Source organism: Urocampus carinirostris, chromosome 5 (genome assembly GCF_059441175.1).
Source record: "Urocampus carinirostris isolate Australia breed hairy pipefish chromosome 5, RoL_Ucar_1.0, whole genome shotgun sequence".
Classification (NCBI taxonomy): Eukaryota; Metazoa; Chordata; class Actinopteri; order Syngnathiformes; family Syngnathidae; genus Urocampus; species Urocampus carinirostris.
The window spans coordinates 11,790,605-11,802,500 of record NC_142353.1 but is presented as its reverse complement, the minus strand read 5'-3'; the positions used below and the strand labels follow the sequence as shown (position 1 = coordinate 11,802,500).

The 11,896-nt window shown below is 41.1% G+C and overlaps 1 protein-coding gene and 35 non-coding genes across 37 annotated transcripts in view; 1 reads left to right on the top strand and 35 right to left on the bottom strand.

The window, feature by feature from the left end:
- trnas-aga (transfer RNA serine (anticodon AGA)) overlaps positions 1-77 on the bottom strand; it is an 82-nt gene extending 5 nt beyond the window's left edge. Inside the window, exon 1 of the tRNA in view lies at positions 1-77. This exon is cut by the window's left edge and continues 5 nt beyond it. This is a non-coding gene — a tRNA (tRNA-Ser).
- The window catches only part of plat (plasminogen activator, tissue), a 110,360-nt gene extending 98,825 nt beyond the window's left edge, over positions 1-11,535 (top strand). For both annotated transcript variants that reach the window (XM_088335720.1, XM_088335719.1), the window contains exon 15: positions 9,757-11,535. In XM_088335720.1, coding sequence (XP_088191846.1) covers positions 9,757-9,924 — 168 coding nt within the window. In that variant the 3' untranslated portion in view covers positions 9,925-11,535. The remainder of the gene's footprint in view (positions 1-9,756) is intronic.
- On the bottom strand, positions 209-290 carry trnas-aga (transfer RNA serine (anticodon AGA)). Its single transcript has one exon. It is a non-coding gene; the product is annotated as a tRNA-Ser (tRNA).
- trnas-uga (transfer RNA serine (anticodon UGA)) lies at positions 560-641 on the bottom strand. Its single transcript has one exon. It is a non-coding gene; the product is annotated as a tRNA-Ser (tRNA).
- On the bottom strand, positions 736-817 carry trnas-aga (transfer RNA serine (anticodon AGA)). The gene has a single exon. It is a non-coding gene; the product is annotated as a tRNA-Ser (tRNA).
- trnas-aga (transfer RNA serine (anticodon AGA)) lies at positions 949-1,030 on the bottom strand. The gene has a single exon. It is a non-coding gene; the product is annotated as a tRNA-Ser (tRNA).
- trnas-aga (transfer RNA serine (anticodon AGA)) lies at positions 1,162-1,243 on the bottom strand. Its single transcript has one exon. It is a non-coding gene; the product is annotated as a tRNA-Ser (tRNA).
- On the bottom strand, positions 1,338-1,419 carry trnas-aga (transfer RNA serine (anticodon AGA)). The gene has a single exon. It is a non-coding gene; the product is annotated as a tRNA-Ser (tRNA).
- On the bottom strand, positions 1,551-1,632 carry trnas-uga (transfer RNA serine (anticodon UGA)). Its single transcript has one exon. It is a non-coding gene; the product is annotated as a tRNA-Ser (tRNA).
- On the bottom strand, positions 1,801-1,882 carry trnas-aga (transfer RNA serine (anticodon AGA)). Its single transcript has one exon. It is a non-coding gene; the product is annotated as a tRNA-Ser (tRNA).
- Positions 2,227-2,308, bottom strand: trnas-aga (transfer RNA serine (anticodon AGA)). The gene has a single exon. It is a non-coding gene; the product is annotated as a tRNA-Ser (tRNA).
- Positions 2,403-2,484, bottom strand: trnas-uga (transfer RNA serine (anticodon UGA)). Its single transcript has one exon. It is a non-coding gene; the product is annotated as a tRNA-Ser (tRNA).
- trnas-uga (transfer RNA serine (anticodon UGA)) lies at positions 2,614-2,695 on the bottom strand. The gene has a single exon. It is a non-coding gene; the product is annotated as a tRNA-Ser (tRNA).
- Positions 2,790-2,871, bottom strand: trnas-aga (transfer RNA serine (anticodon AGA)). The gene has a single exon. It is a non-coding gene; the product is annotated as a tRNA-Ser (tRNA).
- On the bottom strand, positions 3,003-3,084 carry trnas-uga (transfer RNA serine (anticodon UGA)). Its single transcript has one exon. It is a non-coding gene; the product is annotated as a tRNA-Ser (tRNA).
- Positions 3,216-3,297, bottom strand: trnas-aga (transfer RNA serine (anticodon AGA)). Its single transcript has one exon. It is a non-coding gene; the product is annotated as a tRNA-Ser (tRNA).
- Positions 3,781-3,862, bottom strand: trnas-uga (transfer RNA serine (anticodon UGA)). Its single transcript has one exon. It is a non-coding gene; the product is annotated as a tRNA-Ser (tRNA).
- Positions 3,992-4,073, bottom strand: trnas-uga (transfer RNA serine (anticodon UGA)). The gene has a single exon. It is a non-coding gene; the product is annotated as a tRNA-Ser (tRNA).
- trnas-aga (transfer RNA serine (anticodon AGA)) lies at positions 4,168-4,249 on the bottom strand. Its single transcript has one exon. It is a non-coding gene; the product is annotated as a tRNA-Ser (tRNA).
- trnas-aga (transfer RNA serine (anticodon AGA)) lies at positions 4,381-4,462 on the bottom strand. The gene has a single exon. It is a non-coding gene; the product is annotated as a tRNA-Ser (tRNA).
- trnas-uga (transfer RNA serine (anticodon UGA)) lies at positions 4,594-4,675 on the bottom strand. The gene has a single exon. It is a non-coding gene; the product is annotated as a tRNA-Ser (tRNA).
- trnas-aga (transfer RNA serine (anticodon AGA)) lies at positions 4,770-4,851 on the bottom strand. The gene has a single exon. It is a non-coding gene; the product is annotated as a tRNA-Ser (tRNA).
- Positions 4,983-5,064, bottom strand: trnas-uga (transfer RNA serine (anticodon UGA)). The gene has a single exon. It is a non-coding gene; the product is annotated as a tRNA-Ser (tRNA).
- trnas-uga (transfer RNA serine (anticodon UGA)) lies at positions 5,159-5,240 on the bottom strand. Its single transcript has one exon. It is a non-coding gene; the product is annotated as a tRNA-Ser (tRNA).
- Positions 5,372-5,453, bottom strand: trnas-uga (transfer RNA serine (anticodon UGA)). The gene has a single exon. It is a non-coding gene; the product is annotated as a tRNA-Ser (tRNA).
- On the bottom strand, positions 5,585-5,666 carry trnas-aga (transfer RNA serine (anticodon AGA)). The gene has a single exon. It is a non-coding gene; the product is annotated as a tRNA-Ser (tRNA).
- Positions 5,798-5,879, bottom strand: trnas-uga (transfer RNA serine (anticodon UGA)). Its single transcript has one exon. It is a non-coding gene; the product is annotated as a tRNA-Ser (tRNA).
- On the bottom strand, positions 5,974-6,055 carry trnas-uga (transfer RNA serine (anticodon UGA)). The gene has a single exon. It is a non-coding gene; the product is annotated as a tRNA-Ser (tRNA).
- Positions 6,400-6,481, bottom strand: trnas-uga (transfer RNA serine (anticodon UGA)). The gene has a single exon. It is a non-coding gene; the product is annotated as a tRNA-Ser (tRNA).
- trnas-aga (transfer RNA serine (anticodon AGA)) lies at positions 6,576-6,657 on the bottom strand. Its single transcript has one exon. It is a non-coding gene; the product is annotated as a tRNA-Ser (tRNA).
- On the bottom strand, positions 6,965-7,046 carry trnas-aga (transfer RNA serine (anticodon AGA)). The gene has a single exon. It is a non-coding gene; the product is annotated as a tRNA-Ser (tRNA).
- On the bottom strand, positions 7,529-7,610 carry trnas-aga (transfer RNA serine (anticodon AGA)). Its single transcript has one exon. It is a non-coding gene; the product is annotated as a tRNA-Ser (tRNA).
- Positions 7,705-7,786, bottom strand: trnas-aga (transfer RNA serine (anticodon AGA)). The gene has a single exon. It is a non-coding gene; the product is annotated as a tRNA-Ser (tRNA).
- On the bottom strand, positions 7,881-7,962 carry trnas-aga (transfer RNA serine (anticodon AGA)). The gene has a single exon. It is a non-coding gene; the product is annotated as a tRNA-Ser (tRNA).
- On the bottom strand, positions 8,057-8,138 carry trnas-uga (transfer RNA serine (anticodon UGA)). The gene has a single exon. It is a non-coding gene; the product is annotated as a tRNA-Ser (tRNA).
- Positions 8,270-8,351, bottom strand: trnas-aga (transfer RNA serine (anticodon AGA)). Its single transcript has one exon. It is a non-coding gene; the product is annotated as a tRNA-Ser (tRNA).
- Positions 11,536-11,896: the final 361 nt, after the last annotated feature.

Here is an 11,896-nt window from a genome sequence, read left to right as displayed (position 1 = left end):
TTGGCAGGATTCGAACCTGCGAGGGGAGACCCCAATGGATTTCTAGTCCATCGCCTTAACCACTCGGCCACAACAACATGAAAGCTTAAAAACCCCTCTCCGTCGTAGCACATTGTAGCATCTTTCTTGTTTTATAGACTTTTAGCACATTGTAGCATTTGATGTTAACTTAAAGTACCAATAAGGATACAAAACAAGAGATAATATTCGTTGTTGGCAGGATTCGAACCTGCGAGGGGAGACCCCAATGGATATCTAGTCCATCGCCTTAACCACTCGGCCACAACAACTTGCAAACGTAAAAACCCCTCCCTGTCGTAGCACATTGTAGCATTTGATGTTAACTTAAAGTACCAATAAGGATACAAAACAAGAGATAATATTCGTTGTTGGCAGGATTCAACCTGCGAGGGGAGACCCTAATGGATTTCTAGTCCATCGCCTTAACCACTCGGCCACAACAACTTGCAAACGTAAAAACCCCTCCCTGTCGTAGCACATTGTAGCATTTGATGTTAACTTAAAGTACCAATAAGGATACAAAACAAGAGATAATATTCGTTGTTGGCAGGATTCGAACCTGCGAGGGGAGACCCCAATGGATTTCAAGTCCATCGCCTTAACCACTCGGCCACAACAACTTGCAAACGTAAAAACCCCTCCCTGTCGTAGCACATTGTAGCATTTGATGTTAACTTAAAGTACCAACAAGGATACAAAACAAGATATAATCTTCGTTGTTGGCAGGATTCGAACCTGCGAGGGGAGACCCCAATGGATTTCTAGTTCATCGCCTTAACCACTCGGCCACAACAACATGAAAGCTTAAAAACCCCTCTCCGTCGTAGCACATTGTAGCATCTTTCTTGTTTTATAGACTTTTAGCACATTGTAGCATTTGATGTTAACTTAAAGTACCAATAAGGATACAAAACAAGAGATAATATTCGTTGTTGGCAGGATTCGAACCTGCGAGGGGAGACCCCAATGGATTTCTAGTCCATCGCCTTAACCACTCGGCCACAACAACATGAAAGCTTAAAAACCCCTCTCCGTCGTAGCACATTGTAGCATCTTTCTTGTTTTATAGACTTTTAGCACATTGTAGCATTTGATGTTAACTTAAAGTACCAATAAGGATACTAAACAAGAGATAATATTCGTTGTTGGCAGGATTCGAACCTGCGAGGGGAGACCCTAATGGATTTCTAGTCCATCGCCTTAACCACTCGGCCACAACAACTTGCAAACTTAAAAACCCCTCCCTGTCGTAGCACATTGTAGCATTTGATGTTAACTTAAAGTACCAACAAGGATACAATACAAGATATAATCTTCGTTGTTGGCAGGATTCGAACCTGCGAGGGGAGACCCCAATGGATTTCTAGTCCATCGCCTTAACCACTCGGCCACAACAACATGAAAGCTTAGAAACTCCTCTCCGTCGTAGCACATTGTAGCATCTTTCTTGTTTTATAGACTTGTAGCACATTGTAGCATTTGATGTTAACTTAAAGTACCAATAAGGATACAAAACAAGATATAATCTTCGTTGTTGGCAGGATTCGAACCTGCGAGGGGAGACCCCAATGGATTTCAAGTCCATCGCCTTAACCACTCGGCCACAACAACATGAAAGCTTAGAAACTCCTCTCCGTCGTAGCACCTTGTAGCATCTTTGTTGTTTTATAGACTTGTAGCACATTGTAGCATCTTTCTTGTTTTATAGACTTGTAGCACATTGTAGCATTTGATGTTAACTTAAAGTACCAATAAGGATACAAAACAAGACATAATATTCGTTGTTGGCAGGATTCGAACCTGCGAGGGGAGACCCCAATGGATTTCTAGTCCATCGCCTTAACCACTCGGCCACAACAACATGAAAGCTTAGAAACCCCTCTCCGTCGTAGCACATTGTAGCATCTTTCTTGTTTTATAGACTTGTAGCACATTGTAGCATCTTTCTTGTTTTATAGACTTGTAGCACATTGTAGCATTTGATGTTAACTTAAAGTACCAAAAAGGATACAAAACAAGACATAATATTCATTGTTGGCAGAATTCGAACCAGCGAGGGGAGACCCCAATGGATTTCTAGTCCATCGCCTTAACCACTCGGCCACAACAACTTGCAAACTTAAAAACCCCTCCCTGTCGTAGCATATTGTAGCATTTGATGTTAACTTAAAGTACCAACAAGGATACAAAACAAGATATAATCTTCGTTGTTGGCAAGATTCGAACCTGCGAGGGGAGACCCCAATGGATTTCTAGTCCATCGCCTTAACCACTCGGCCACAACAACTTACAAACTTAAAAACCCCTCCCTGTCGTAGCACATTGTAGCATTTGATGTTAATTTAAAGTACCAACAAGGATACAAAACAAGATATAATCTTCGTTGTTGGCAGGATTCGAACCTGCGAGGGGAGACCCCAATGGGTTTCAAGTCCATCGCCTTAACCACTCGGCCACAACAACATGAAAGCTTAGAAACCCCTCTGTTGTAGCACATTGTAGCATCTTTCTTGTTTTATAGACTTGTAGCACATTGTAGCATTTGATGTTAACTTAAAGTACCAATAAGGATACAAAACAAGAGATAATATCCATTGTTGGCAGGATTCGAACCTGCGAGGGGAGACCCCAATGGATTTCAAGTCCATCGCCTTGACCACTCGGCCACAACAACATGCAAACTTAAAAACCCCTCCCTGACGTAGCACATTGTAGCATTTGATGTTAACTTAAAGTACCAATAAGGATACAAAACAAGAGATAATATTCGTTGTTGGCAGGATTCGAACCTGCGAGGGGAGACCCCAATGGATTTCTAGTCCATCGCCTTAACCACTCGGCCACAACAACATGAAAGCTTAGAAACTCCTCTCCGTCGTAGCACATTGTAGCATCTTTCTTGTTTTATAGACTTGTAGCACATTGTAGCATTTGATGTTAACTTAAAGTACCAATAAGGATACAAAACAAGATATAATCTTCGTTGTTGGCAGGATTCGAACCTGCGAGGGGAGACCCCAATGGATTTCAAGTCCATCGCCTTAACCACTTGGCCACAACAACATGAAAGCTTAGAAACTCCTCTCCGTCGTAGCACCTTGTAGCATCTTTCTTGTTTTATAGACTTGTAGCACATTGTAGCATTTGATGTTAACTTAAAGTACCAATAAGGATACAAAACAAGACATAATATTCGTTGTTGGCAGAATTCGAACCTGCGAGGGGAGACCCCAATGGATTTCTAGTCCATCGCCTTAACCACTCGGCCACAACAACATGAAAGCTTAGAAACCCCTCTCCGTCGTAGCACATTGTAGCATCTTTCTTGTTTTATAGACTTGTAGCACATTGTAGCATTTGATGTTAACTTAAAGTACCAAAAAGGATACAAAACAAGACATAATATTCATTGTTGGCAGAATTCGAACCAGCGAGGGGAGACCCCAATGGATTTCTAGTCCATCGCCTTAACCACTCGGCCACAACAACTTGCAAACTTAAAAACCCCTCCCTGTCGTAGCATATTGTAGCATTTGATGTTAACTTAAAGTACCAACAAGGATACAAAACAAGATATAATCTTCGTTGTTGGTAAGATTCGAACCTGCGAGGGGAGACCCCAATGGATTTCTAGTCCATCGCCTTAACCACTCGGCCACAACAACTTACAAACTTAAAAACCCCTCCCTGTCGTAGCACATTGTAGCATTTGATGTTAATTTAAAGTACCAACAAGGATACAAAACAAGATATAATCTTCGTTGTTGGCAGGATTCGAACCTGCGAGGGGAGACCCCAATGGGTTTCAAGTCCATCGCCTTAACCACTCGGCCACAACAACATGAAAGCTTAGAAACCCCTCTGTTGTAGCACATTGTAGCATCTTTCTTGTTTTATAGACTTGTAGCACATTGTAGCATTTGATGTTAACTTAAAGTACCAATAAGGATACAAAACAAGAGATAATATTCATTGTTGGCAGGATTCGAACCTGCGAGGGGAGACCCCAATGGATTTCAAGTCCATCGCCTTAACCACTCGGCCACAACAACATGCAAACTTAAAAACCCCTCCCTGACGTAGCACATTGTAGCATTTGATGTTAACTTAAAGTACCAATAAGGATACAAAACAAGAGATAATATTCGTTGTTGGCAGGATTCGAACCTGCGAGGGGAGACCCCAATGGATTTCTAGTCCATCGCCTTAACCACTCGGCCACAACAACATGAAAGCTTAGAAAGCCCTCCCTGTCGTAGCACATTGTAGCATCTTTCTTGTTTTATAGACTTGTAGCACATTGTAGCATTTGATGTTAACTTAAAGTACCAATAAGGATACAAAACAAGAGATAATATTCGTTGTTGGCAGGATTCGAACCTGCGAGGGGAGACCCCAATGGATTTCTAGTCCATCGCCTTAACCACTCGGCCACAACAACATGAAAGCTTAGAAAGCCCTCCCTGTCGTAGCACATTGTAGCATCTTTCTTGTTTTATAGACTTGTAGCACATTGTAGCATTTGATGTTAACTTAAAGTACCAATAAGGATACAAAACAAGATATAATCTTCGTTGTTGGCAGGATTCGAACCTGCGAGGGGAGACCCCAATGGATTTCAAGTCCATCGCCTTAACCACTCGGCCACAACAACTTGCAAACTTAAAAACCCCTCCCTGTCGTAGCACATTGTAGCATTTGATGTTAACTTAAAGTACCAACAAGGATACAAAACAAGATATAATCTTCGTTGTTGGCAGGATTCGAATCTGCGAGGGGAGACCCCAATGGATTTCTAGTCCATCGCCTTAACCACTCGGCCACAACAACATGAAAGCTTAGAAAGCCCTCCCTGTCGTAGCACATTGTAGCATCTTTCTTGTTTTATAGACTTGTAGCACATTGTAGCATTTGATGTTAACTTAAAGTACCAACAAGGATACAAAACAAGACATAATATTCGTTGTTGGCAGGATTCGAACCTGCGAGGGGAGACCCCAATGGATTTCAAGTCCATCGCCTTAACCACTCGGCCACAACAACTTGCAAAATTAAAAACCCCTCCCTGTCGTAGCACATTGTAGCATTTGATGTCAACTTAAAGTACCGACAAGGATACAAAACAAGATATAATCTTCGTTGTTGGCAGGATTCGAACCTGCGAGGGGAGACCCCAATGGATTTCAAGTCCATCGCCTTAACCACTCGGTCACAACAACTTGCAAACCTAGAAACCCCTCCCTGTCGTAGCACATTGTAGCATCTTTCTTGTTTTATAGACTTGTAGCACATTGTAGCATTTGATGTTAACTTAAAGTACCAATAAGGATACAAAACAAGAGATAATATTCGTTGTTGGCAGGATTCGAACCTGCGAGGGGAGACCCCAATGGATTTCAAGTCCATCGCCTTAACCACTCGGCCACAACAACTTGCAAACTTAGAAACCCCTCCCTGTCGTAGCACATTGTAGCATCTTTCTTGTTTTATAGACTTGTAGCACATTGTAGCATTTGATGTTAACTTAAAGTACCAACAAGGATACAGAACAAGACATAATCTTCGTTGTTGGCAGGATTCGAACCTGCGAGGGGAGACTCCAATGGATTTCTAGTCCATCGCCTTAACCACTCGGCCACAACAACATGAAAGCTTAGAAACCCCTCTCCGTTGTAGCACATTGTAGCATCTTTCTTGTTTTATAGACTTGTAGCACAATGTAGCATTTGATGTTAACTTAAAGTACCAATAAGGATACAAAACAAGAGATAATATTCATTGTTGGCAGGATTCGAACCTGCGAGGGGAGACCCCAATGGATTTCAAGTCCATCGCCTTAACCACTCGGCCACAACAACTTGCAAACGTAAAAACCCCTCCCTGTCGTAGCACATTGTAGCATTTGATGTTAACTTAAAGTACCAATAAGGATACAAAACAAGAGATAATATTCGTTGTTGGCAGGATTCGAACCTGCGAGGGGAGACCCCAATGGATTTCAAGTCCATCGCCTTAACCACTCGGCCACAACAACTTGCAAACTTAGAAACTCCTCTCCGTCGTAGCACATTGTAGCATCTTTCTTGTTTTATAGACTTGTAGCACATTGTAGCATTTGATGTTAACTTAAAGTACCAACAAGGATACAGAACAAGACATAATCTTCGTTGTTGGCAGGATTCGAACCTGCGAGGGGAGACTCCAATGTATTTCTAGTCCATCGCCTTAACCACTCGGCCACAACAACATGAAAGCTTAGAAACCCCTCTCCGTTGTAGCACATTGTAGCATCTTTCTTGTTTTATAGACTTGTAGCACAATGTAGCATTTGATGTTAACTTAAAGTACCAATAAGGATACAAAACAAGAGATAATATTCATTGTTGGCAGGATTCGAACCTGCGAGGGGAGACCCCAATGGATTTCAAGTCCATCGCCTTAACCACTCGGCCACAACAACTTGCAAACTTAGAAACCCCTCCCTGACGTAGCACATTGTAGCATTTGATGTTAACTTAAAGTACCAATAAGGATACAAAACAAGAGATAATATTCGTTGTTGGCAGGATTCGAACCTGCGAGGGGAGACCCCAATGGATTTCTAGTCCATCGCCTTAACCACTCGGCCACAACAACTTGCAAACTTAGAAACCCCTCCCTGTCGTAGCACATTGTAGCATCTTTCTTGTTTTATAGACTTGTAGCACATTGTAGCATTTGATGTTAACTTAAAGTACCAATAAGGATACAAAACAAGATATAATATTCCTTGTTGGCAGGATTCGAACCTGCGAGGGGAGACCCCAATGGATTTCTAGTCCATCGCCTTAACCACTCGGCCACAACAACTTGCAAACTTAAAAACCCCTCCCTGTCGTAGCACATTGTAGCATTTGATGTTAACTTAAAGTACCAACAAGGATACAATACAAGATATAATCTTCGTTGTTGGCAGGATTCGAACCTGCGAGGGGAGACCCCAATGGATTTCTAGTCCATCGCCTTAACCACTCGGCCACAACAACATGAAAGCTTAAAAACCCCTCTCCGTCGTAGCACATTGTAGCATCTTTCTTGTTTTATAGACTTGTAGCACATTGTAGCATTTTATGTTAACTTAAAGTACCAATAAGGATACAAAACAAGAGATAATATTCGTTGTTGGCAGGATTCGAACCTGCGAGGGGAGACCCCAATGCATTTCTAGTCCATCGCCTTAACCACTCGGCCACAACAACTTGCAAACGTAAAAACCCCTCCCTGTCGTAGCACATTGTAGCATTTGATGTTAACTTAAAGTACCAATAAGGATACAAAACAAGAGATAATATTCGTTGTTGGCAGGATTCAACCTGCGAGGGGAGACCCTAATGGATTTCTAGTCCATCGCCTTAACCACTCGGCCACAACAACTTGCAAACGTAAAAACCCCTCCCTGTCGTAGCACATTGTAGCATTTGATGTTAACTTAAAGTACCAATAAGGATACAAAACAAGAGATAATATTCGTTGTTGGCAGGATTCGAACCTGCGAGGGGAGACCCCAATGGATTTCTAGTCCATCGCCTTAACCACTCGGCCACAGCAACTTGCAAACGTAAAAACCCCTCCCTGTCGTAGCACATTGTAGCATTTGATGTTAACTTAAAGTACCAATAAGGATACAAAACAAGACATAATATTCGTTGTTGGCAGGATTCGAACCTGCGAGGGGAGACCCTAATGGATTTCTAGTCCATCGCCTTAACCACTCGGCCACAACAACTTGCAAACGTAAAAACCCCTCCCTGTCGTAGCACATTGTAGCATTTGATGTTAACTTAAAGTACCAATAAGGATACAAAACAAGAGATAATATTCGTTGTTGGCAGGATTCGAACCTGCGAGGGGAGACCCCAATGGATTTCTAGTCCATCGCCTTAACCACTCGGCCACAACAACTTGCAAACGTAAAAACCCCTCCCTGTCGTAGCACATTGTAGCATTTGATGTTAACTTAAAGTACCAACAAGGATACAAAACAAGATATAATCTTCGTTGTTGGCAGGATTCGAACCTGCGAGGGGAGACCCCAATGGATTTCAAGTCCATCGCCTTTACCACTCGGCCACAACAACATGAAGGCTTAGAAACCCCTCCCTGTTGTAGCACATTGTAGCATCTTTCTTGTTTTATAGACTTGTAGCACATTGTAGCATTTGATGTTAACTTAAAGTACCAATAAGGATACAAAACCAGAGATAATATTTGTTGTTGGCAGGATTCAAACCTGCGAGGGGAGACCCCAATGGATTTCTAGTCCATCGCCTTAACCACTCGGCCACAACAACTTGCAAACTTAAAAACCCCTCCCTGTCGTAGCACATTGTAGCATTTGATGTTAACTTAAAGTACCAACAAGGATACAATACAAGATATAATCTTCGTTGTTGGCAGGATTCGAACCTGCGAGGGGAGACCTCAATGGATTTCTAGTCCATTGCCTTAACCACTCGGCCACAAGAACATCAAAGCTCAGTGAAACGTTAGGAGGGGAGGGGAGACGACAAAAAAATAAAAAGAGGAATTATAGAGAAAAAAAGGAGAAAAAAAGCAATAAAAAAGAATTTAAAAGTCTTGAACAGGGATACAAAAAACGTGCGTGCGGTGTGGAAAAAAGGCAGCCTCTCGATTTCCAAGTGCTGCCATGGAAAAAATAAGCCTTACCGTATTTAAAGCCACAGTGTTTAAAATGTTGCAAAAAGGTAGTGGTTTGTTGTCTAGAATTCATGGCTATTTTAATGTAAGCCCTCCCACGGTCTGGCGGAACATTGAGAAGCAAAGTCGTGTCTTCACGGTGTCACCAGTCACTGAAATACGTCAGGCCACATATCATTGGAAATATATGGCCATTTTAAAATCTACTCATCAAAGAAATGTCATAACCAGTCTGAATCAAGATAACTGAAAACTCTACAGCCGGTAGCACTCAACCAAAAATTGCTGTAATATTCCACTCATGATACGATTCTTCACAAAAACGGTCTAGTTACATTCAAGAAATTCCATTGAATCCAACCGTCTAAATTATTTACTCCAATTACACAATAATGCAGACGGATTAAAAAAAAAAATCCGCCTAAAAGTATTTATGCATCATTTGACGTTCCTTGTAATCCATTGTTTACCTCCATGTTTCCCTTTTATAGATAAACAAACTTGTCAGATGATTTCCAATATAGCCGTTAGCCTCCAACCTTTTGATTGACACCACTATCTATCAATTGCAGGCTTTTTTTCCCACAGTCCTTAGCCTTTTTTGGCCTATGAAGGTTTTTATTCCCCCTGTTCATCTCCAAACAGGCTCATAAAAATGTGTAAAATACTGTGTTTAGATTTTCAGATTCGGATCAAATTTGACCAGGTAAGAATTGATATTATTGTCCCAGCTGCTTTCAAGCTAAGATGCCCATGCTATACTCTCTTGAAGGCATTTGATTCATAAAAAAAAACAAATTCAGGCGTTCCAACTCAGATTACTCAATGTTAGTAGCAGATGCAGTGAATATTTCAGTTGGGGAGTGTTACCTTTCAAAAGAGACCAAAACCATCCATATTCTCCAAACGGTTGAAGAGCAGCATTTTACTTTAAGATTATGATTTTGGCTAATTTTTCAGGAGCTAAGGGATTAATTTACCAGGTGTATATGGCAAAAGTACTGCACTCTTACCATGTCCTTTTCAACATCCTTGCAGGGAGATTCGGGCGGTCCTCTAGTCTGCAGAACCGAGGACAAAATGACCCTTCTGGGCGTCATCAGCTGGGGTGACGGTTGCGGGCAGAGGGACAAACCGGGCGTCTACACCCGGGTCACTCGCTACATCGACTGGCTACGTCGCAAAATGGCCGCCAACCCCGTCTGAGCACCCATCAGGCGTTCCTTTTATCCGAATCTAGATGAGGGGGGCCCTTTGAGAACAGATCCAGGAACCCAGACACCCAACAGCTGCTCCATGTTTTTTGTTTTATGACCTTGAGGACCCTCTCGTCCCTTCATAGAGGTCATAGATGTTTGTTTACATGCGCAGATGCTGTACTAGGTGATGGATTGATTTGGAAGACTGAGATCTGCTGGTTCAGATTACGGTTCGATTGCTTTTTTAATCTGGGTGGGGAGCCCACATCACTTTGTACAAAATGGTAAATGGTCTGCATTTATGTAGCGCTTTTCAAGTCAAAGCGCTTTACAATGTGCTTCACACTTACCCATTCACACACACACACTCACACACCAATAGCAGCCATGCAGCCATGCAAGGCACCGACCTGCTTGTTAGGGGCATTAGGGATTCAGTGTCTTGCCCAAGGACACGGAGGAGATGGGAATCGAACCTGCGATCTCTTGATCCCGAGACGAAAAAATGAATATGTTTAGACCGCAGGTGCCAAGCATGCTGCCCGCGGGCCAGATCAGGCCCGCCAAGGTTCTTAATTTGGCTCGCGAGACAACACCCAGAGAAACACATGAGAAAAATCAGATGCAGTTTGAAATATGTCCACTTGATGTTGACAAGGCCATGTGCCACTTGCAAAGCAACTAGAGCGCTCTCTCTCTCTCTCCTCTCTCTCTCTCTCAAATTTCAAATCAGTAAAAAAAAAAAATACCCAAAACTTTGTTTTAGTTATTTGTATTTGTAATTTTTTCGTGCATTAATTCTGAATCCCTGAAAAAGTGGAAAAAAAATTCTCATAAATAAATTTCATTTATTTTTTACACACATGCAACGGGTACATGAGCATGCCGTAAATGCAAAAAAAAGAAGAAGAAAAATAGATTTATCATTATTTTATCTTTACATTTATGGAATGTATTTTGCATCTGTCGAATGTTCACAAAAATATTCCCCCCAAAAGAGTAAAAAATACAAAAACATGTTTTTATCCCATGACACTGAAACTGCTTATATCTGTACAAACCATTTTTGTATTCTCCTCAAAGCTGTATTAAAAATATATATTTTTTGTAATAAATTAATATTTATGTTAATTTTATAAAATATAACACGTGCTGTAAATAATTTATCGTTCTATAATCACATCAGTGAAAACACAATAAATATTTCAACCATTTTGGGTTTGGGTTTGTATTTTTGGCACAATTTTCATGAATAATATCCACAAAAAAATAAAACTCTTGCGGCTCTTTCATGATGCGTTTTAAAAATTGAATTACTGAACATATACAAAACAGTATACTTGCATTAATTGAGCAAGAAAATGCTCAAGAATAAATAAATATACAAGTGTATAGAACATTTATTTTTTGTGGGATGACATACAATTGTTTCTTTAAACAAAAATGAGTACTTAAAATATTTCTAAAAACTTTTGTCTTTTTCTGATTTAATCTAGCAAATGTAAGTGTTCAACAAAAAGGTTACTCAGCAATGTGAGTCACTGTGTGTATTTTTAAGTGTGCTGTTTGAGCAAATGTACTAGGGCAGAAAGAACAATAAAAAGGTTTCTCACCTTTACATGTTCTTGTGTGCATCCTTAATGAATCCTTCCAAGTATATTTTTGCCCACAAATCAAGCAGGAAAATGTTTTCTCGTCCGTGTGGGTTATTGTATGTTTGTTTAAGGATTTTTTGTAAGCAAAGTTTTGACCACAAACTGAGCAGGAGAACGGTTTCTCACCCGTGTGGGTTCTAGTGTGGCTCTTTAAGGTACCAAGGTGAGAAAGTTTCACCACAAACCAAGCAGGCAAAAGGTTTCTGACCAGTGTGACTTCTTCTGTGGCATTTAGGGTTAGCATTGAGAGTGAATTTTTGACCACAGATTGAGCGGGCAAAAGGTTTCTCACCAGTGTGTGTTCCTTTGTGCTTTTTTAAGGTA